The 22,786-nt window shown below is 41.9% G+C and overlaps 1 protein-coding gene across 2 annotated transcripts in view; it reads right to left on the minus strand.

Moving 5' to 3' along the window:
- gabbr2 (gamma-aminobutyric acid (GABA) B receptor, 2) overlaps positions 1-22,786 on the minus strand; it is a 227,339-nt gene that overhangs the window by 81,840 nt on the left and 122,713 nt on the right. For both annotated transcript variants that reach the window (XM_050035369.1, XM_050035367.1), the window contains exons 4-8: positions 22,391-22,492; positions 15,180-15,245; positions 13,942-14,130; positions 13,259-13,501; positions 5,031-5,091 (exon numbers count right to left, since the gene is read on the minus strand). In XM_050035369.1, coding sequence (XP_049891326.1) covers positions 5,031-5,091; positions 13,259-13,501; positions 13,942-14,130; positions 15,180-15,245; positions 22,391-22,492 — 661 coding nt within the window. The remainder of the gene's footprint in view (positions 1-5,030; positions 5,092-13,258; positions 13,502-13,941; positions 14,131-15,179; positions 15,246-22,390; positions 22,493-22,786) is intronic.

A 22,786-nucleotide genomic window follows, 5' to 3' on the forward strand; every position in this document is an offset into this window, starting at 1 on the left:
CAGAGGGACAAAATCATCATTGGGTTATTGAAACACACAACAAACAGAGACAGCAAACCCCACATGTCTAAAGGGGAATACATAAAGTGAATCAATTACAAATAAATATTTTTTTCTAAATATTTCTACAACAAATATAACAGAAGGTCTAGTACCGAGTCGTTGCAAATAAATTATATATTGCAAGTTAGACAGTGTGCGGGAGTCCTTTTGCAACTTTTGGTCTTCTCTCTCCAACGCACCTGTCTTATTCAATAGATGTGCGAAGTGTTTCCTTTGTTCTTAGTTTAAATACATTTGTAAAGACAAGGAAATTTCTGACATATTCATTTGTTTACACTACAATCATATGTTTAATATTTTAAAAGAAGCTATTTTTGCTTTATTTGCTGCTGAGAAGACACCCCAGAAGATACTCCCCCATCTGCTTCTCCAAACATGGAGTTTAAGATTGAAAACATAGGTGTTATCAAGAAGAAGGTGCACATTAGGCAGACTGGGATTCTATATACTGTGCAGCAACATCATCCTGCAGAAACCCTTGTCAGGTCATGTGGGAAAATGTTTTACAAAATACATGCTTCAGCCAAAATTAGATTTTTTTGGATTTGAATACATAAAAACACCTCTCTGAAGCAACAGTATGATATAAAGAAAACAAAGAAATAATGGAGCCATCTTTTAAGTACAGTACTGTAGTGAATGTGGTTATTTCAACCACTGGTTAGTTACTTCGCTGTAAACCTGTGAATATTACTACTATTTGTAAATGTAGTTAGTCTGTGTTAATCACAATTCTCAAGCACAGATGACCTGTCCTCTTTGGAGCAGAGACTCACGCTGGTTTAAAAACTCAAATATCAAAGTGGTGATTGGCCGGACCTCATTCGCAGTGTAACTCTTATAAAATGCTGAATCCCAGAAATCTTATATCAACACATTCCGACCCGACTATGCAGAAGTGTTTGTAATTGAGATTAAATTAATTTAGTTCTTTTCCACACGGCACACATTAGTTTGTCTTTGATCAAGTTCATTTTATTTTGTTTTATGTCAGATCTGTGAAATTCTAACATGGAAAAAAAAACTGCTGCCTCATTTGAAAGCATTGGTGGTACAGTTCAATGATATTCTTGTGAGCTATTTAAGTTGAAAGGACTGTGAGAAGACTATTGCCTGGAGGTAAACTGACAGCAGTGAGGGTGTTGCTAGTTCAAATTCGTGCAGAAGATGATAGAAAAGCAGGAAATTAATTCTTACTGGAGGGGTGTTGTAGACAGTAAATCCTATCATTTATCTCTAAAGATCCCAAACATCTTAACCTTTTACCCGCACATATCACAACCTTACCCTCCTGATAAATATATTATTGAACCTCTGCTCTCCGTACAGAATGACAAACGCCTCTACCATGCCTGGAAGTGTGTTGATTTAAAATCTGTACTCGGAGGGACTGCGACAGCGATCAAGACCTTTGGTAGCGAGCTATCTCTTATCCCCATGAGAGACAGTGGGAATAAGAGCCACCGAGGCCCCTGACTAAGAACGCCTGACAGGGTGAAATGGAGGATCAGAGGCTGAGGACAGATGATAGGGTCATGTTGAGGATCACTGCCTTTTGAAATATTCAAGCTGGGGCTGTCCCTCCTCTCCTCTCCACCCAGCTTGGGCTCTTGGTGTGTCAAAAAGGTGACAAATTCACGGTCCCTGACAAGTGAGGAAGAAGTGATGGAGTGAAGGTTAAGGAGGGATGGAGGAGATATAATAAAGGTGGATCAAGATAGTGAGAGGAAGCTGTAACACAGGGGAGGATTTGGTTGAGTAAAGTATGCGTTGGACACACAGTGGACGGCCAGTTCAGGGAGAAGAGGAAGAGAAACACAGAGAAGGACACAAGCATATGTCACAAATTAATAGAGGTGTGTGGCTATGACTCAGGCTGAGGCATTCATGCACTCTTTTCTCAAAATCTATGAAAATCAAGCCCTAACACTCGTCGTTTCAGCCATGATAGCATTTAGTTTCCTTGCTTATCCAAAGCTTTAAAACCCTAATTTAGACGGCTGCCCCATCACCGCCCATTCAAACAGGTTAACCACACACACACACACACACACACACACACAAGCACTCTTTTCTATTTGATATGACAGCACTCTGTCCCTGTTAGTGCTCCTCCTGCTGTTTGGTTTTATTCTTGCAGCTGACCTCCCACAGGTAGAGACAGGAGGGTCTTCAGACCTTATGTCATGCAGCCCCATGTATGTCAGTTGGACTCCATGTATTTCAGATGGCTCCACAACCTGTCTGTCTGTACCTGTGTCTCACCACATGATACTTCTAGGCAGGTTTCCAGTCTTTAGTGTGTTCACAATTTTTTTTAAAAAAAAAAAGGTAAAAATACTTCTCTTTTTGAGCCTGCTCTTGATGTACATTATTGTCCCACAATGCTCTGCACCAACCTGGTCTCACTCCCAACTCGTCTAATACTGCCATTTGGTTAGTGGCCCTAAATGCACCAGTATCAGTATCACGAGACACCTTTTAGCAGCGGTGTGAGACACACCCGGAGGCAATATGTTTTGACGCTCCAAGCAACTGCCGCAGAATAAAGAGCAAGAAGGTCGGCTTAAGGCAGGCAGCAGGGTAGACCGCTGTTTATGTCCCGTGGGAAAAGTCAATCAAGTTATTTTAATGCGTTTAATGAGCTTGGAGTGTGCTAGTACAGTGGTGTGTAAAAAAAAACATACTTTATTGTTAAGTATAGTGAATTTCCGCCACAGAGTTTTTATTTTAAGGTGCTGTTTCATGCCATAAAGTGAGTGACTTACAGCTACATGACAAAGGCAGCTAACTAGCTTGACGACACAGCCAAAGCCAAAGTATAATGCTGAAAGTATTAAACTGTGTGTGTGGACCTTGAACTAATGAATGAGGAGAAATCTGGACCCTATGGCTTGTGATGTGCTAGTATGTGTAGCATACTACTCTTGTAAAGTATAGCATGTGACATTAAATTAAAAACTAATGCACTTATTTTACGCCAAACCATTTTTTCTAAACCTAACCACGTACTTTTGTTGCGTAAACCTAACCTGCGGACTTAAAAAAAAAAAAGTTTTGCCTTAATTTTTAAGTTTATTTTGAAAAATAAACTGTATGCATTTAATAAGCAGAAACTGTTAATTTCCTGTAAAAATATAAGTTTATTTTGAAAAGAGATGATGTATGTAACAAGCTTTAACTGTCCCTGAGCATCCAAAACTGGCGCTGGAGGGGTACATAGAGCGCCATAGTTTGACGTGTAGGGACCAATTTGACGAGCTAGGAGGGGTTGATTGGAAGAAGAAAGAAAGAAAGAAAGAAAGAAAGAAAGAGAGGAGCTACTTACAGCTGCAAAAGAAAAGAAAGAGACAGTGGATTGTGGCGCTTGAGGGGATGACTTAAAAAAACAGAAGTATTAAGTATTAAGAGCTGCTCTCTCTTTAGGTTTATTGATTCTGTCGTTCCATTAGCAGGTTGGTTAATGCCCGTCTGCACATGTTGGTTATTATTTCCTGTTAGTGCAGGACGCACGAGAACACTGATCACTTGTCTATTAACTACGAAAAAAGCTTTATGCTATAAATAGTATAAAGTACATGCTGTGTGCAATTGCTATTTTATCATGGAAGTGGGACACTGCATCTATTTCACTCACCACCCACTACCCTGATGGTAAATTTCTGGCATTGTAAATGTTCTTGTTTTCACTACACAATGTCCATGCAACACTACAAAGTCTTACTTTCATACTACAGACTTGTTTACTGTAATAATTTTGTCTTAGTTAAGCATAAAATAGTATTTAAATTACTATAAATCATACGCCGTCTTCTTTTTTGTCAAACCCACAGAGCCTGGGCTGTAACATTTGCACACATACACGGTCAAACACACACCAGTATGTGCATGAACACTCACATACTGCCCTCTATCTCACACACACACACACACTCACACACAGAGCGTGATGTATGCAGCCAGAGGGATCGAGCCCCTCTGCAGTGGGGAAGATAAGATGGTTAGGCAGAGAGGACTGAACAACCCCATGCAGTGTGCTACATACAGTCTGGGGAGCCTGGGAGCTGGGAATCCCCTGCATCAAGATGCAATCTCTGGGTTATTCTCGCACTCAGCGGGCCCTGCCGGCTCAAAAACAACCTCAGGATGATGCTATGAGGACAGAGAATACTGAAACATGTTTATATGTGCAAACCTTGACAGTCCAGACATACAGCCCGTCACCACAGAGGAGATCGAGCACAGTAAAGCACCATGGGCTTTGCTCTTTCAAGTTTTGGATTCCCCTAACTGCACCCACACATACAGGCAGGACATGCAGCTCCATACAGAAAGGCTTGTGGGGACTTTCCTCACAAAAACGACAGTCTAAAACGTTTTATGTTATTCTGACAAACAACCCTTGCAGTCATGCAAATAATGACTATCCTCTCTAGGAAAACAACTAATGAGATAAATGTGAGTACAAAGCCTCAGACTTCAAAACTGTTAAATCCTTCAGCCTCCCTTCCCCATGTACACTGTGTGACTCTGCTGCGAGCTCTTCCTAAGCCCTATTGGTCAGGTTCCATTATCGGTACTGGTATATCAACCGTGGCAGCCTTCTGGCTCGAGAAAAACTGTAAGTGGCTTTCCAAAAACTGTGGTAATCCTGCAACATTTCTGAAACAATTGCAGGTTTTATTGAACACAGACGTGAAGCAGTTGGAATTCAAACAAATTATAGGAAAATTCTCAGCAGCGTCACGTCAGGAGCAAGTGTGGACGGCTGGAGGTGGGTGTGACAGACATGAAAATGACAAAACAAAGGCTTTGTTACTGTGAAACAATGTTTTCTGTTCAAAATAAATTGGGCAAAGGTAAAGGTTTGTGAAAAATTTACACAGAAGCCTTCAAATGACTAAACCTGAGGAGAAAATCAAGACAGCTCAATCTGAGGAGCAGAGGAGTAGTAGTGTCACACATACCTTGAAACTGGTTGAATTTTATTGTGCCCATCCTCTCTCCGTTCCGAAACATGACTTGGCCCTGAGGAGAAGGAAAAACAAAAACATGTATTTCTAATATAAAACAACACATTAAAAACACATACAGTACACATATTCACAGTTATAAAATCATTATATTCTGCTAAAGAAGATGCAGTATGAGCAGTAAAGTGAATTTCAGTGGAGAAAAAAAGAAGCTTAGCTCAACTAAATTTATGCACAGTGCTTCCCTGATACTGGAACGTTCGCAGGCAAAGGGCAGAGTCTTGGCTCCTGCACACACTGCATCTCATTTGATTAGAAGTGGCCAAAATTGATCTGTTTATGGAGGTAAACAAAATTATCTTTGGGCCAATTCATTTGCTAATATCTTTGCAACAACATCAAGTCAGCAAGGCTGCCTGGTTTACTGTGCAAATCTGGGCTCAGATAGCATTTCAAAGACAGCAGAAAAAGTGGCCAGTGAGTGTAGCTAAGATTTTACTCTAAATTTTTATTTCTCAATCTTCAGTTCACTCCAAAAAGTGTGTGTTTATCGGTCAAACAACTCCCTTAAAAAAATAACAATTGAACGTCTTTGATTTAAACTCCACAGGAGCACGACAAGGCAATTTCGAGGCAGGCAGCGTCTGGCAAACACAGACAAGGTAGACAAAAGCAATTCAACTTTGTGGCAATATCGTAAGACATATTCAAATCAATTTGGCTTCTGTCGCCTTATCTCTCCCATGTATTCTCTTCGTCTCTCTCTCTCTCTCTTGTTCTATTTTCTCCTTCCCTCTGTCTCTTTATCTCTCTCTCTCCCTCTTCATCTACCAAGACTGTTCAATTAATTCAGCCCGCCATCTGCTTACAGAGCTCCTTAATTACACATTTAACTGGGTTTACATATTACTGGCTGGCTAACAAAACAGGTGAGAGCAGAGAGCGAGATAAAGAGATAGATAGCAAGAGATAGATAGATAGAAAGATAGAGAGAAAGAGAGAGGGACAGAGAGAGAGAAAGCATTTGCATTGGCTGATTAAAAGACAGCTGAGGGGGGAATATGGGAAAGGAAGCTGGAGAGCCAATTTTGCCTCAAAAAGATGGCAAGCTTTGAAGTAGCAGAGCAGGATCCCGCCCCCCTGTTTGAATCCCAGTCTTTGTGTGGCATCTTTGATGTTTGACTGAGTGTGCTCGTGCAAGCATGTCACCGTGTATGCACTTAATATGTTGTCACATTACGCTCGTGTACATGCATGTGTCCCTGATGATGCATTTGTGCGAGCCACTCCTGAGACGCAGGGTCTCCGGTGTTGCCTTTACCCTGGTGATGTACAACAGATCGTCTGCTGACAGTTTCTCACCGCGGTGTCAATCTGACTTGTTGACGCTAACAAGTTCCTTTCATCACATGCTGCTCTTTCCTACAATATGCTATGCAATTATGCCTGATGTGTAAGTAGGACAGCACAGTGCACCTCGGTTCAGCTCATTAGGTATTACATTCAGTTAACTGTGGTGTGTAAACAGGGTCAGACAACGTGGGTTGAAAATAGGGGAACTTGACTTGAACCCGTAATGACTGTGAGTGTATGTATCCAGGTTTCTAGAGTAGCTGCACCGTCATGCTCTCTCTGTGCATTAGCATCGTCACCATAATTGCCCTTCACATCAGCAAAAGTGGAGCTATCACGAACCTCGCTGAAATGGCGCGTAGTTATTTTAACAGTCCCCCAATTTGTTCTCTCAAGTGTATACATGGTTTGGAGAATATGCAAAGTGTATCAAACATATGCAGAGGCGCCGGCTCTGACATCCTCAATTGGAAATAAATGTGTGTGCTACCAAGATTAAATTAACCTCCATTGACCATTATTCAAAGAAGCTACTGTGCAGCTTCTTTCTACAAGGTATTATGCTCCTCTGCAGCTTAGGCAACCTCACTAGAGTGTATTGACCCAGACAGGTGTCCCTTGTCTAGTATTCAAAGGACGTTCAGAGCTGAGCCACAATGGTGGCTGATGGAGCAATCACTGTGTCTAGGCGTGTGTGTGTGCGAATGTGTCTTTCTGAGGTGAGACGGTGGAGGTGGTCGGGTATCACTTTGTCAGTGGAGGTGAGAATACTGCCAGTGACAGGTGTGCTGGGGTCAAATGAGATGTCAGTCTGTGGGCTGCAGGTGTGACATCCTCCGGGGTTTTCAGAGTTTGAGGTGGGAACACATCTGATGTGAATGTAGCTGTGATGCACATACATACACACACATTAAGAGAGAAAAGAAGACGCGCACAACCCTGCCCCCTCTGTTTCACATCAGTGTGTCTATCTGACTGTCAAGCCTCAGGTTGTGTTACTCACCAATACCTAGAAAGATACTGATACCAACACGATGACCACCGACCACAGCTAAAAAACAGCAAAACAAACCTTTGCCCACACACTTGTCATCTCCAGTCACAACGCGCTGTCTCTCTCCACATGCGGCCCTCCCTGGTGAATTCCAGTTTACATCATCCTGTGGTTCTCGCTGCACTCTCTATGCCCTGAAAGTCTCTCCCAGCTAATGTCAGTCTTCTTCTCTACGGCCCTGACAGCAGTCAGATCAATACTGTGGAGCCCTCCGTGATCACTCTCCTCCTGCTGCAGCTGCCACGGATTCAGCAGCAGCACTGAGATCAGAGCCGAATGGACACGGTTTGGTCCCACGAGACCTGTGTGTTTACACCGCAAACAGACGGCGTAAAATCGTGACATCGGGAAAGACACGAGGCTCAAGTCAGGGTGTGATCCCATATGATCAAGCACACATGCACACATGACATTTACACCAAGGGTAACCAGCCAGAATTTGCCATTTCACTGGTGCTTGCACATGGATTAACTTTATCGGAAACCCAGTGGAAGTTATTGCGATTCACACGCAAATCAAGCGAGTTGTGTAATCGCTGCTTTTGAGATCTGAATACAAAAATAGCATGAAAGATGTATGCTGTGTGGAAGGGAGATTCCTTCCTGTGTTTTTCTTTGTCGTGTGTGGGTGGAAGTTTCCATGTGCTAAGAGTGTGCTGCATACATGGAACACTTTTGATCTCATTTCATGTAATCCCTTTAAAGCTTTAAACGTCGATAATTTGCAAATCTTCGGGTACAAACACGCATTTAATTATTATGCAATGTCGCGGTCTTTAAACAGCATAATTGTTTACCACATGAACAACATTCTTGCTCAGACTGTTTTAATTCCAGTGAGGATTGTGGTTCTCATAAATAAAAATGTCACCATAAAGAGAGTTAAGCTTATTAAACAATGTTCTGTTTATTTTTTTGGCAACACTTTATCTGGGTGTGCATCAGACTGACACTGTCAAAACCATTACGAGACACCTGTCATGAACATGGAGGAGTCTTTATGATTATTTATGACCATTGTCATTTAGTGTCATTTGGTCAGTTAAGTCATTTTTAATGCAAAGTTTACAATGTTCAAGATATCTTTGACATTAATCTGTCACAAACATACCATAGCAGGCATAATAAAGTATTCAGGTTTTGTGTCTACATTATATCAGTGCATAGTTGGTCACTTTTATAACAATACCTTTGTCATATTTGCTGAAACTGTCACTACATTTACAAAGTATTTAACGGTATGAGACAGTCTCTGAAAAAAATAAGGTTCCTCCTGCTACTGCCTCTAATAACATTTGCTAGAATCTACCTTAGGACACTGAAAACAACCAATCAGAGCCAAGGAATCTCTAACGCAGCTAGTTGAGGGATTCACCAAGCATCGCCCACCAGCTGGACCAAGTTTCTCATTTAATAAAACACTTAAATATTCTGAAGGCGAGAAATAGGCAGTGCAGTAACAGAATCTTGATCCATATTTGATCAGCGCTGCCTAGTTTGACAGTTTGACCTCAGTTCACGAGCAGTGATTGACATGATTGTCAGATGTGTTATTGACTCCTCGGCTCTGATTGGTTGTTTTACTGCTGTGTGGATATGGTGACAGTTTCAGTAGTTTTTGTTTTTTTAATTACCAACTACAGCTTTAAACTGTTAAATGTGGTTCGTTTTGACATTAGCTGTCATGAATATTTTCCTTGACCTCCACTACAGTGGAATAATTTTGGACTTTTCATTAAGACATCATTAAATGTTAATATACCATCAAATGCTTTTAAATACCCTAAAAAGCAACAGACATGTCATATTATAATGGTGTCACAACAGCCAATGTCAGAACCAACCACAGTTTAATGTAATGCTAACACAAAAGCTAACGTTTCTTTGAGTTTGGTATTAAGACCAACTATGAAATGTTTAGGGTGGCACGTTGGTGCAGTGGTTAGCATTGTTGCCTCACAGCAAGAGGGTTCCTGGTTCAAACTGAAGGGTGGGGGGGTTCATAAGTGCTATATCGTAGGCAACTGGACTTGCTTGCGTTTCTTGAAGACGTTTCGCCTCTCATCCAAGAAAGGTCTTTTGAACTGAAGAAGCTTTTTGGATGAGAGGTGAAACATCTTCAAGAAACGCAGGCAAGTCCAGTTGCCTACGATATAGCACTTATGATTACCATGACATGGATGACTGAAAATCTTCACCAACGTGGGGAGGGTTTGATCCCCGGGGTCGGGGAGCCCTTCTGTGCAGAGTTTGCATGTTCTCCCCGGGTGTCCCCATTTCTCCAGGTACTCCAGCTTCCTCCCACAGTCCAAAGACATGCAGGTTAATTGGTGACTCTAAACTGGCCGTAGGTGTGAATGTGAGTGTGAATGGTTGTCTGTCTCTATGTGTCAGCCCTGTGATAGTCTGGCAATCTGTCCAGGGGTGTACCCCGCCTCTCACCCAATGTTAGCTGAGATAGGCTCCAGCCCATCTCAGCCCACCTCATTTTATAAAAGTTTTAACATTTACTCTACTGTTTTTAAGATAACACTTTCAAAAGGGCTCTTTTTCATAATGAGCACTTTTACTTTAGATTTCAGTATATTGTGAGGCACACTAGTACATTTATGCGAGGTGATGGCTGCATATAAAGGATCAATACCAGTCAATACTGATATGAAAGGAGAAAATAAGATTGCAGGCCTTTTCAAACAACCTAACAGGACTTCATTATCTGTTTGAGCGCCCGGAGTAAAGTGTGAATGAAATGCTACATGGCCATCAATATTCCTGCACTGCTTTGCTTCCCTGAGCCTCTGAGGAAAGACTCAGTGTCAGCCTGCTCCTGATCAGCAGCCCTGAGTGGGTCTGTGCTGAGAGAGGGGAGAGTAGAGGGGTGAGGGAGGAATGACGACCAGGAGGATTTGGTAGAGTGCTGCAACACACATATACGTTCCCCAGGGACACTAGCCCCAGAGGACCTCACCACAAGTCAGTAGCCTGTACTGATTTTCTTTCTTTCTCTCTTGTTCTCTTGATATAAACACTGTATTAGAATCTATATTTCTATTTCAGTATCTCTATCCATTTCTCCTTTGTGTCCCACCTTGACTTCAGTCTCTCACCCTTCCACGTTCAGTCAATGTTTATGAGAAAATGCTGAACGTTTATTGAACCCTACCCTCTGTAATTTTCCAGTACAGCCAATCTTTCTCCCTCCTCTCCTCACTTGCATTTTCCACTTGCCATTTATTTGTAAACACAGTTATGATATAACATGAGTAATGCTCTGCTTTACTGTAAGGCCCTGCATGCCTACTGGCTGTCTGGGCTGAGAGCAGCACAGTATCCTCTAATAATGGAGTGGCCTTTACGAGGGAACAGGAGATATCCTCTAACAGCTCAATAGGAAGTGAGAGTGATCGCATGCACGCGCGCACACACACACACACACACTCTCTCTCTCTCTCTCTCTCTCTCTTTCTCTCACACACACACACAGCTTGTAGCTAGCATAGCCACCAGGATCAATCTTGAATGCATTGGAGTGAGTCGGCAGCACCAAATGACACCACTTTAGGCTTCATACAGAGACAAGGAAGGCTAAATAACCTTCACTGCAAACAGGCTGCCAGCCTTACAGAGCAGTAATTAATGCCTCTATGTGCTGTTCTGACATTTGCCCACTCCATACTGTACAAACATAGAACATACACAGTATAGTTTATATGCATACACACAAGATGAAAAAAAATGGTTCTTTGTCAGCAGTAACATATTATATATGTTTTGTTTTTGTTCCTTTAAACCGTGTTTGTATCTACATATTTACTGTGTGTATGAGTGTCTTTCTCCCTCTCCCTCACTGTTGGTGTCTCATCAACACTGAAATAAAGCTTTTGCCTGCATGTACATGTTAATGTACAGCATGTGAGGGTCTGGAGAGAATCCTTGTGTTCACACATGTCAACCAAAGGCTCATTTAAACTCCCTTTAAGCACGAAAATGGATCCATGCATTTCAGACGTTGTAACCGTCACTACCCTTGTACTTCCATGCATCGTTTATATTGGCATAGACACGTCAACTAGATGGTCTTATCTTGCTTAGTCTACATAACACTGCCCCCACAATCTCCAGTGGTACTACTCTGTGTTGTCTTTGTCCATAAGCATTCATAAAACATGCACAAATATGGATGAAATGAATGCAGAGTATGAACAGCAGGCTCCCTCTGTGTACGTATATGTATTTAATCTTAAGCATAAATGAGCCGTAAGTGTGGTCAACGGGTGCTCTGGTGTCTAAGCGTACAAGAGAAAGACATACTGCTAATCAGTAAGTTCAGGGCCAATGTGGGCTATCCAGATTTGCCATCATTTCATGTCCTTCTATGTGCCTGTATTTTATATTAATTTATAATTAATTAATATAATTAATTAATTAATTAATTTTATCAATGAAAAAAACAAATCCGTGTGACTAAATTCTTACATTTTTACATGTATCTCACCATAGCAAGTTGGAAAATGACATATTCTACCATATATGAAGAGGGGAGACTCTCTGGAATCTGGCAATATAAGAACCATGATGCTGGGACATTCTGTCACTTCACAGTTGTCCAAAACATGTGGTTTGTGCCAGGCGGACATGATTGCCAGTATTTTTTCATTATTGCAAGAAATTCCATTGACTCATTCACAAGTCAAAAATGTGTTTTATCTGAAAGAAACATGCAATATTTACATCTAAGATCATAGAAAAATAGTCAACCAAGTGCAATGATGTCCTCCAAGATAATATTTGTTTTTCAGTTTCAGTTAGGCTATATACTGGGGGGACATTTTGGGCATTGGTGGGGGCGCACGTGTCCCCCTCAATGTATATGGTGACTACGGCCCTGTCATGCATGCATAATTAGGCTACAGTTGTCTGGGTGCGCAAAGGTGAAGTGGCTGGTCTTGTCATACAAAGTTTGATGGAGTGTCAGAGCTGTATGAAAGCTCTGTTATACATCATTTTAGTGTAACTTTAGGCTATCATTTTTTTTCGCTGTGAAAACATCAGACTACCGACAAGTGCTTGGCCTTGTCGGAAAGCTATAATTCCGTTGTTTCACGTGATATGCGTGCTTTCTCGCTATGACGATCGCGGAGAAAATCAGTAGAGAAGAACAGGTGTGAATTTGGACGCACTATGCGTCGTTCGGGCCCATAGGGTTAAATAAATATAACAACAAAAACAATATCTGCTCTGTTGTTGCAGAACACAATGAAACAAATCTTTGAGTTCACACAGCCTCTCCTCCTGCCGTCTCCATCCTCTTTGTGCAGGGGGCGTGTCAGTCACTCAAACTGACACCAGGCAGGTAGCAGCTGCAGCTGGGGGAAATCTTTATGCTACCAATGATTTGAAGATATTAGCTGTTTTTGAGATGGTCTTTTTCACTCTTATCAGTAAAGCATGGACAAGAAGCATCAGCGGTGGTCTCGACTGGTCTCGTTCAAAAAACCAGAGTCCGCCCAGTCCGAGACCGAGACAAGACCGAGTAAAAATGCCCTCGATTCCGAGACGAGACCAAGACCCTCAAAAAATGGTCTGGAGACCAGTCTCGAGACCAAGACCGATCTCGAGTACTACAACACTATGTCTGCGTTTTAAAAGCTGCTCTTTTTCCCTGTTTGTACCATTTTGTATGATGTGCTCTGGCAATATTATGTTTCAGTATGGTCATGCTAATAACTGAATTGAATTGACACATATTATAATTTCTAACATGTCAGACCGTGCTGTATTTTTACATTATTTGAAACGAATGGTAATAACTTACTGTAACACCAAAGAAGTTGGTCTCATTCATGACGTCCAGCACCATTTTTCCCACTTCGCGGTCATCCACAGTGAAGTTGTGGTAGGTGTTCTGCCGTTGTTTTACCCGCAGCAGCTCCATCACTCGGGTCAACGTTTTAGCAATGACCCAGATCCCATCGTAGGCAAAGCCGTGAAACTTGCTAGCCTCCACACCTTTCTGCTGAAGCTCTCGGCTGTATTCCCTCTCGTACTCCTTAGGGGTCTAATGGAGAGGTAAAAGAGACAAGATCAAAACGAGTGCATCTCCAAGCTTTTTGTATATGTTGCTTTTCCTAGGAAGATACATTCATGTTGGATCATTCAAATTCACTATCACTGGTGAAACTTTGTCCAGGGAGAAGGGATTATTTTCCACACTATTTGAGCTACAATGTTACTGGAAATGCTCTTTTAGCATCAGTGCTCCTGTGCTGGGTAATGCAGTGTGAAAACAAATCCCATGATTGATTTTGGTAGAGATCTCTGGTTTAAAAACATGCATCTAAAATGGCTCTTTATGGAGAAAGTTCTCTCATGTTTTCTCAGGTAATATTCACAGTCGCAGGTAAACTTAAGTTTGCAGCCACAGCAGCGTCATCAATAAGGACAAAATCTTACAAAAGAATAAAAACTTTCTTCTGAAGAACGCTGGGTGTCACTCACCCTGCCTGAGATGCCCTTGATCTGGCGAGCACTGAGCGGCTCAAAGTCCACACTGATGTATCCCTCCATGGCTGTGAGCAGCTTCTTGGTGGTGCAGTTGGTGCTGTTGGCCTGCTCCCACCAGTTGCCCTGGTACCAGCCGGGGATAATCCACTGGTATTTACTGCCAAACATGTTCAAGTTATACGCCTGGGGAAGAGCACAAACAAATGAAGGGTTAGGCAATGTACAGTAACAGCAGGAGATACAGTATGATTTATGGAGATTATGTTTTGTGATTATTGTTGCTTAATTACTGCTGCTGGCATTTAAACAAATAGAGCCTGGCCTGAGAGTCTGGGTAGGGGCAACTTAGCTCAACTTTTGTAACTTAAGGCCCACTTCTGATTGATAAAACATTTCTAGGGACCACCTCCCCAAATAATAAATAAATGACAAAAAATAAACTGGGCTGTAAATATGTTATGCCACTGTCAGCTGATGATGTACTGATGACTTTCTGTTGTGACTGAAGCCTGTCCCTTTTCCTCAGGAAATATTCTTTTGGCTTCCCAACACATCCTGGCTGCTTTGTGTTTAAGTGTCTATGAAGCGTCAGTGGTTTTAGCACCTCATTTGACAGGATTTCACCACATTCAACACACTGTGCTTTCGGCTTAGCATCACTGGCTGCCGTTATGAATCCAAATTAAATGTATTCAGGGTCATATTTCCTCACCACACGCTTTGGAGCTTTTAGCGGCGCAGGGTTGTCTCACACATCACTTTTTCGTTTCATAAACCGATCCAATTTGTGTCACTGCAACTGAAGAAACACTGACTGGCTCAAAGTGGCAAAACCTGTTTGTCTCTACCTGGTGATGTGGTGATATTTAAACGTAACTGGTCACTGAAATTTTGAAATTTTATTTGACGATTTTCAAGCACATTTAGATATAAAAATAACTAGCTCTGTGAATTGCCAAAACCAATTACCATAACTGATTGGGAGTACATCTGCTGCCAACTGGTGAGCAATGGCCCACAGGTTGTGAAATGCTGGCTTAAAGAAAATTATGCACAAAGCACCAAGGGCAAAACTTATTATGAGCCCATCTAAGGCCAAGTTATGACACCCAGAACACTGAACCAATTGTATACCAAACAAAAGATTTCTTGGTACAATTGGCGAGACATCGATTGGCAAAACTCATATCTGTACACTTTCATTTACAACTGAGTGTAGGCTGAGGACTTACACAGCAGAAGACTTTGGAGGCAAGGTTCTCATCAAACTGGCCAATGATGATTCTCACATCGTTGTCCTGAAAGAAGAAAGAATGAGACGTCATCACTTAAATGGCAAATATGGGCACACACACATGCAAATCCATGGTACCTCTACTGTGTGAGGTGTGTATTATATGAAAGGGTATGATTATATAATCGAGATTATAATCCATCGCTGCCTGTCACCATACTACAGAACAGTGTTCATTACACTCAGTGCAAGCTTTTTATTGTGATTGTGACCACTTAGCTTTACAGTAATGCCGCAATACATGTTAAGTATTTCTATCATTGGAAGTTGTCTGCTCGTTACCCTTGAACTGCAATTCCAGAGTAACTGCACAGTCAAAAGAAAAAGTATATCTGCGCCTGGATCAGTTTCCTTGATTGAGATGCCACTCTGCAACATCACACTTGACAAATGAACACAGAATAAGTCATGTTGTGTGCACTGTATTTTTATCACTATGTCTATCTCATCAGTAGCTACAAAGTACGTGGGATCATGGTGGCAAAGCAGTGGCTGAGAGGCTGAGGCAATATCAAGTCGCAAAGTGTCGATCCATAACAACAGAGAGATTAGTGTCAGCGGGCAGAACTGCCTTCCTTGCCAACCAGAGTGAAGAGCACAAATTTACATGGGGATTCAGAGCACACGGCCCGGTGATTGACTCTGTAAATAATTCAGATTGCCCGGGTGGAAGTGCCGCATGTTTCACGGTGGGAAAAAAGATCAGGCTGCGGGGCCAACAGTCTGTCATTTGGCGTTCACACGCATAAAATACTGTGCAACACACAAGCACAGGCCTACACACACACATCCACATAAGTGGATGGTGATTAACACACACGTTTCAGTACAAAATTGCCCCCGAAGGTAATCCAATAATACTGACACAGGTTTAATGAACCTACATACAGTATGGCCAACAAGGCTGGAGGTGATGTGTGATGCACGTTGAAAAGTCTGCCATTAGGCCCTTATTCAAACTTGACTTAAATCTAGACAGTCACTTATCACTAAGCAAAGTAAATATTGATTATTTGAAAATGCTATACATTACGAACAACCATTCATGGAAACCTTTGAGCGACCTGTCTGATTCAAAGCCTGTTTGAAATGCAATTATAAGAAAGAACACGGACAATTATGTTTCTTAATTGGGTTTGTCCTGAAAAATTAAAACAAAGGCAGCTTTAAAAGAGGAAGTGCTAAACACACCAACTGTAATTTCAGTGAACCCACTGTATGGTGTCCTGCCTACTCTGGATAATGAGAAACCATTATGAATACAGTTCATGAAGTCCTCTTCCCTCAGGCAACCTCTAACATATGTCATACATCCACAAATCAGAGGGGGCAACCAATCACTGTCATCTCAATTCCAATTCCTCAAGGCGATCAGACACACAAGGAGCTACCCAACAGCCAAACACTGTAGTTTGTACTCCTAATAGACTGGATATACTGGATAGATTATATGGAGGAATTAGATAGATTTTAATTGGTTAGATAGATGATAGAAGATGATGCTAATACACTGCCTATCCTTAAATTTCTACAGCAGCTCTATGAATAGTATCATCCCAAAATGATCAATATAGGTTCCAGCATTGCATACTGTAGGAGCACACACACACAGACACACACGCACGCACACAAAAGAGGATGAGAGCTTTCACAGAGCCGAGCAACACAACCAAAAGGCTTCTCTGGTGGTTTCTCAGCAGTGCCAGAGAGCATGCTGGGGCATTTAAGGGGTCTTTTTTACGTGTTGTTCCACTGCTCTGGCACCATCACAATGTGTAAGTGTGTGGATGTGAAGGTAACAACTCTGAACTTTTCTGGGGTGCACTCTACGTTATTTAAATGTGTGTGTGTGTGTGTGTGTGTGTGTGTGTGTGTTAGTACGGGGGTTGAAAGACTCACAGAGGACAAGACGCACGTACATACTGTACGCTTGTGTGATTTTTTTTTTTTACTAAAAATCCTGTGTGTGTGCGTGTGTATGCGTCAGGGTGTAATTTGTAAAACTCAGCTATGCAGATGCACGTGTGACTCCTAAAACACATCCTGCAACCGCACGTGCATGTATGTGCATCAGCAGCGTGACATACAAATGGCTGGGTGAAGGTGAATGTAGCCTCAATCAGCAGGTGTGGTGATTATTAAAAACCAACACAGCGCGCCACATCACCGGTCTGCAAACCCCTAAAAAATGCTGTGCCAATCACATTTAAACGTGATGACGACAGCTCAGCAAACAGAACATTTTGCCTCAGAAAATGTCTGAAACACACATCACTACAAATTTACACTAAAAGTATGATTTTCCATCAGGTAGTTACTGTAACGGTGAAAATAAACTAGAATTACCGCCTTGCGGTTGTAAGCCTCTGTGCACCACTCAAGCTGCAGTTACAGTTTACATCCACGTCTGTGAAGACATGGATGCTTTACACACATCTTCCCTCCAGCAGCACAGAAGATCGATACATTAAGCACAGTTTCAAGATGGACACCCAAGATTAGTGTCACCAGTATCTGTTCCCCTCTGTTCCTGAGATATGATGTTGATTGATGGCCAGTAAAGTGATTTTCAGAACATTATGATGTCACAGTGACACTGACCTTTGACCTTTAGGATATGAATATCATCACTTAATTATTACCTCCGCCAAGGAGGCTATGTTTTTACCGGCGTTGGTCTGTTTGTTTGTCTACAAAATAACTCAAAAAGTTCTGAACGGATTTTGATGACATTTTCAGGAACGGTTGATAATGGGACAAGGAACAGATGATAAAATTTTGATGGTGATTGGTTGAAGCGAAGTGGATAAAATAATAAAATGGCGGGAAATCCAAGCTGCTTGGCGGAGGTCTGCGCTCTCCGAGTGCTTTTCTAGTTTTATCCTAAAGACAGTTGTGTGAAATTTGTCATAATTAGTGTATGAAAGCCTGAGTTATGGCCAAAAAGGTCACAGTGACCTTGACCTTTGACTTGCGCCCTGCAAATTCTAATTACTTCATCCCTGAGACTAAATTGACATTTGTGCCAAATTTGAAGAAAATCTCTCTAGTCATTCTTGAGTTAAGCATTCACAAAAAATGGGGTGGATGAATGAAGCGTTGGACAACCCAAAAACATAATGCCTCCAGCCGTGGCTATCACCAGTACAGAGGCATACAAATATAGAAATAGATTTGGTGAAACAGTTTATAAGATTATATTGCACCAGCGCTATTTAAGCAATAATTCTAATGTATCTCACCTTGAACATGGTCACACAGTTTAGTATTTAATGTTACACAACAGTGTTTGCACTGCAATGTGTTTCAAGGATAAAACATAAGATGCTACTTTTGCAAAAAAAAAAAAAAAAAAGTTTGTGATGAGCCTCGGTAGCCAAAAAAGTACAACTCAACTTATAACCCATCAGTCTGATGTGCGTACAGGCCTGTATGGTTATACTGTAGCAGGTTTTTTTGAGGTGATTTAATGAAGATAACGCAGTGAACAGCCATGCATAGCGGCACTTTGCTCTGGCGTGGCACTTCTCAGAGGCTGCAGATTAATCAACATATCAATCCTGTTGCATTCAGGTGCTGCAGGAATTTCATGAACTGAAGGAGACACTTTTATAGAGTATAAAGCAGCTGTGGACGGCAGACACTGTAACAATCACCCACATTCATTCACAGATCAATGCAGACTGATTTACTGACTTTCCTGCGTTAACCACATTAAACGCTATTTTCTGTTCCAATTTTAGTTGGAGGGATTCGCACGTAGGCTTGCATGTGAGTGTGCATGTGCAGCCGCGGGGTGCACACACGGACGTACTACACGGCCACACCTGTGTGTGAGGAGTCACGCGTGCACACACATGCGCGTCTGCATGACAGACACAGATACACACACACATGCGGGACTTTTAGTTGATAATCGCACAAGCATATGTATGGGCGCCTTGTCCTCTGTGACCCTTTCAAACTCCCATATGTTTGTGTGTGTGTGTGTGTGTGTGTGTGTGTGTGTGTAGTGCCAGTGGGTACTCAATAACACTGCCCTTCCCTGGAGGAAAGGCACTTAACCCAAATGACTCCAGCTATGGCCAAGGACCACAGCCTCGGTATAAATTCTGGCCTCCCTGGCAACAACATGAAAATGCTGTTCAGTTATGGGCAAGGGCATGAGTGAGTGTGAAGTGTATGTCTATTACAGATAGACTGGGTCACTACACTACCTCATTGCTCAAGCTTTTATATAACTATAACAATAATCGTTCTCAAAGAGGGTGGTGTTAAGGGCAGCCTTGACTGTTTTATCCGTGACAGGGTTGTTTGTAACTTTATGATGGTGATTTATATGTGATAATTGTTTGAGTAATATTGTACCTCATAAGCCCAATCAGGCACTGTTAAGGCTTATTAGGCACATGCACACACACACACACACACACACACACACACACTGTGCTAATGATGGTGTTTTATGAGCTGGTGGGAGACGTGATTTGTAGACTGGGCAATGTGTTGCTTCTTCCCACTAAACCATCCCCCTGTCTGTTTGTGATGATTACTGTGCGGTGAGTTGGTTGTGTGCAAATGTGATCAATTGCACACATCCGCAGGACAGATTAATGTGTGCAATTGATCACTAACTGATCCTAGGTGAGTATTAAGTGTTATACACATTGTTATGACTAGGATGTGACATTATCAACAGGCCTTCAGAATAAAAAGTCCCACAATGTCTGAACAGCCTGGAAAACTACTGGAGTCTCAGAGCTAGAAAATGGTGGGGATTGGTCATTAAAAAGCTGGATGTGAGAAGGACTGTGTTTTCTGTGTTCACAGTGTAAGACTCTTCCTGGAACTTTGTGCTATTTGGGGATTTGGTCCAACAGAGGTGCTTCATCAGTTTAAAAAGAGACCAAGGAAAACACTGCCGCAGCAGCAGCTTTTCTGATGATATTATCAATAACAGATATGAAATGGACAAAGTTATAATGACAATATCAGTGCAAACCATTTGTCCTGAGCCAATCCTCTGTGTTTCTAGGCCCACAAGACAATGCTGAATGCAAAAATCATTCTGTGCAAAGAAAAGTTTAAGTTTTGTTTACAACTGGTATCCTATTAAGAATCACGGCAGATGTGCAGCGCCTCTTGCACAGGTTAATGAGGCTGAGGATATGGGTGCTCAGTGATGCATCTATCTAATATGCTGGTGAAGACTGGTGCACTGATGTGTAATAGTATTAGAAAAATTGCTTTTTCCAATCAAAGGTACGTTTGTGAATTCAATAGTTCCTTTCCGCACACTCTTTAGTGTCTGATTTCGGAGCTCAGACCACCACAAACATGTTCACAACTCACAAGGAACACCTAAATCTATAGCTGCTCTTGAGATAATGTAATAGCAAATAGGGGGGATCTCAAATATTTGATATTTGAGAATAAAATTGAAAGTAATTCATGTATGCATACAAAAACTGCTGTATGAGAGAGGCACAAATAAAAAGATATGGACCATCCCCTAGTACATCATATCTGAGGGGTAAGAGTTCTGAATGCATGATAAATTATTAAATCATGATAAATAATAAAGTGTTTTTCGACTTAATTTAGATTTCAGGACATTCTTTCTCATGTGGCCCTCCAATGAATGCAAGATCCCTAAACTGACCTTCAGCCACATGAATGTTAAATAGCCCTGGTCTATAAATGTCTGCTAGCATTGTTATTTCATGTTTAATTTGAAGAGGAAAAAATCTTGATTGCGAGTACGATTAAAATTTAAGTGTGGGTGTATGTGTGGGTGTGTGTGTAAGCCTGCCTTTGTTTTCCGATGCTTTGTCAGCCTGTCCAGTAACAAACAGGGAACTTGGGATGGAGAACAAGAGATGGAGATGAAAAAAAAAAAACAGAAGGCTGCTTCAACGCCTTGCAGCAGAGATGCCTGTCTGCTTTTTGAATATCCAGCTGGATCGCAGATGCAAGTGCTCTATTTGTGGATCACACAGTGACGCCATGGCCCCCTTATCCCCCACACACAATCACACCCAACAGTGAACCAAAAAAAGACCAGCCTTCACACCCAAATCTGTGTCACCCTCTACCTCATCATATTACGTAGCTGTCAGGGAGACAGCAAACTGCTGTTGCGAGATGAGTGGGAAACGGACCATTAGGGTTGTGGAGCCCCCCCCCACCCCCCGCCTACCCCATCCAAACGTTTAAGAAAGCGACACTGTGATTTGCATATTCACCGTTGATCAAGGAAGGATGGCGTCAGCTTAACATGTCAGCCTTGAACATGCAGAGTTACACATATATTTTCGGAAAGACAGCTTATCTTCCGGTTCCTTCTCCTTCCCTCTGTGTCGCCATCTCTTTTCTTTCACACTGCTCTATGTTGCATACGTCATTTCTTCCCCTCACATATCAGACCTTTCTTTTTCACAGACACCTCGTATGTCAGTAGCTAAGCTCACTAGCCACATGGCTGTGTGTTTGATTTACCTCCATTGACAATGTTTCCTACTGTAAACCGTACCTGCTCGGACTCACTGTGCATACACAACTGAGGCCAGATGCATCTGTGATTGCCTCTGGAGATAGTTTGGATAATTTAGCCAGCACACTTGACTGCATTTACATCTGAATTTCATGCAGTTTTGCTTCATCAAAGCAATTCTGATCATCCATGCATGCTAAGACCAGGAGTAAATGGTGTAAAGATGTACAGGTCTAACATCTCAATATTGGCCCAATAATGGCCTAATTCCGTTCTGTCTCATTAAATTCAAAGGAGAGAGGAGAGAAAATGAGAGGGAAGAAAATACAAAATCCTGTATGCATGTTTGTATGTGTATATTTTCTGATTTAAAGGCCAATCAACCATCTATTAGTCAGAGTAGGTCATTAGAAGTCCCTGTACCCCCCAAACTCAACCCCTGCCCGCCCCCAGCCAATACAGTGACCTCGTTAGGCCTCAACTAGTCTCACTGAGAACTACTCTGCTCTGCCCAGTCAAAGTGGGACAATTCTCTGATAAATTATTAATCATCTGCATTCATTCAGATGGCATCAAGTCATGCACAAATACAGTATTAAAGAAACAATAACTAAAAACTGTGACACTAAAATCAGTAGATATGATAGATCACTCACCTTGAGCTTCTTGACATTGACGCAGGGGTCGTTGGAGAAACTTTCCGTATCTGCAATCTGAATGTCTGCTTTCTCCAGCTCATTAGTTAGATCATTCCTCACCTAAAAGAGAAGAAGACGGAGAAGAGAGAGAAAGAAAGGAGAAAGCAAATGAGCATGGTTGATAATTTACTGTGTAAGATGTTCATTGCTTTGTTCTTTTGATTTATCGTCCAACCCATTCTCAGTTCTGGTATTAACCTCCATGAATGACTAACCTGACACGCCAGATGGTTTGTTACACAGAACCATCTGAGAAGCCGTCATTAGACAGCGTTTGGAAAAGGGCAGGCACTTTCAAAAAATACCTGGCAGGTGATTAGATGAACCATCTGTCTATCACCGTCTAATACTGGC

This window comes from Epinephelus moara, chromosome 22 (assembly GCF_006386435.1).
Source record: "Epinephelus moara isolate mb chromosome 22, YSFRI_EMoa_1.0, whole genome shotgun sequence".
NCBI classification, from domain to species: domain Eukaryota; kingdom Metazoa; phylum Chordata; class Actinopteri; order Perciformes; family Serranidae; genus Epinephelus; species Epinephelus moara.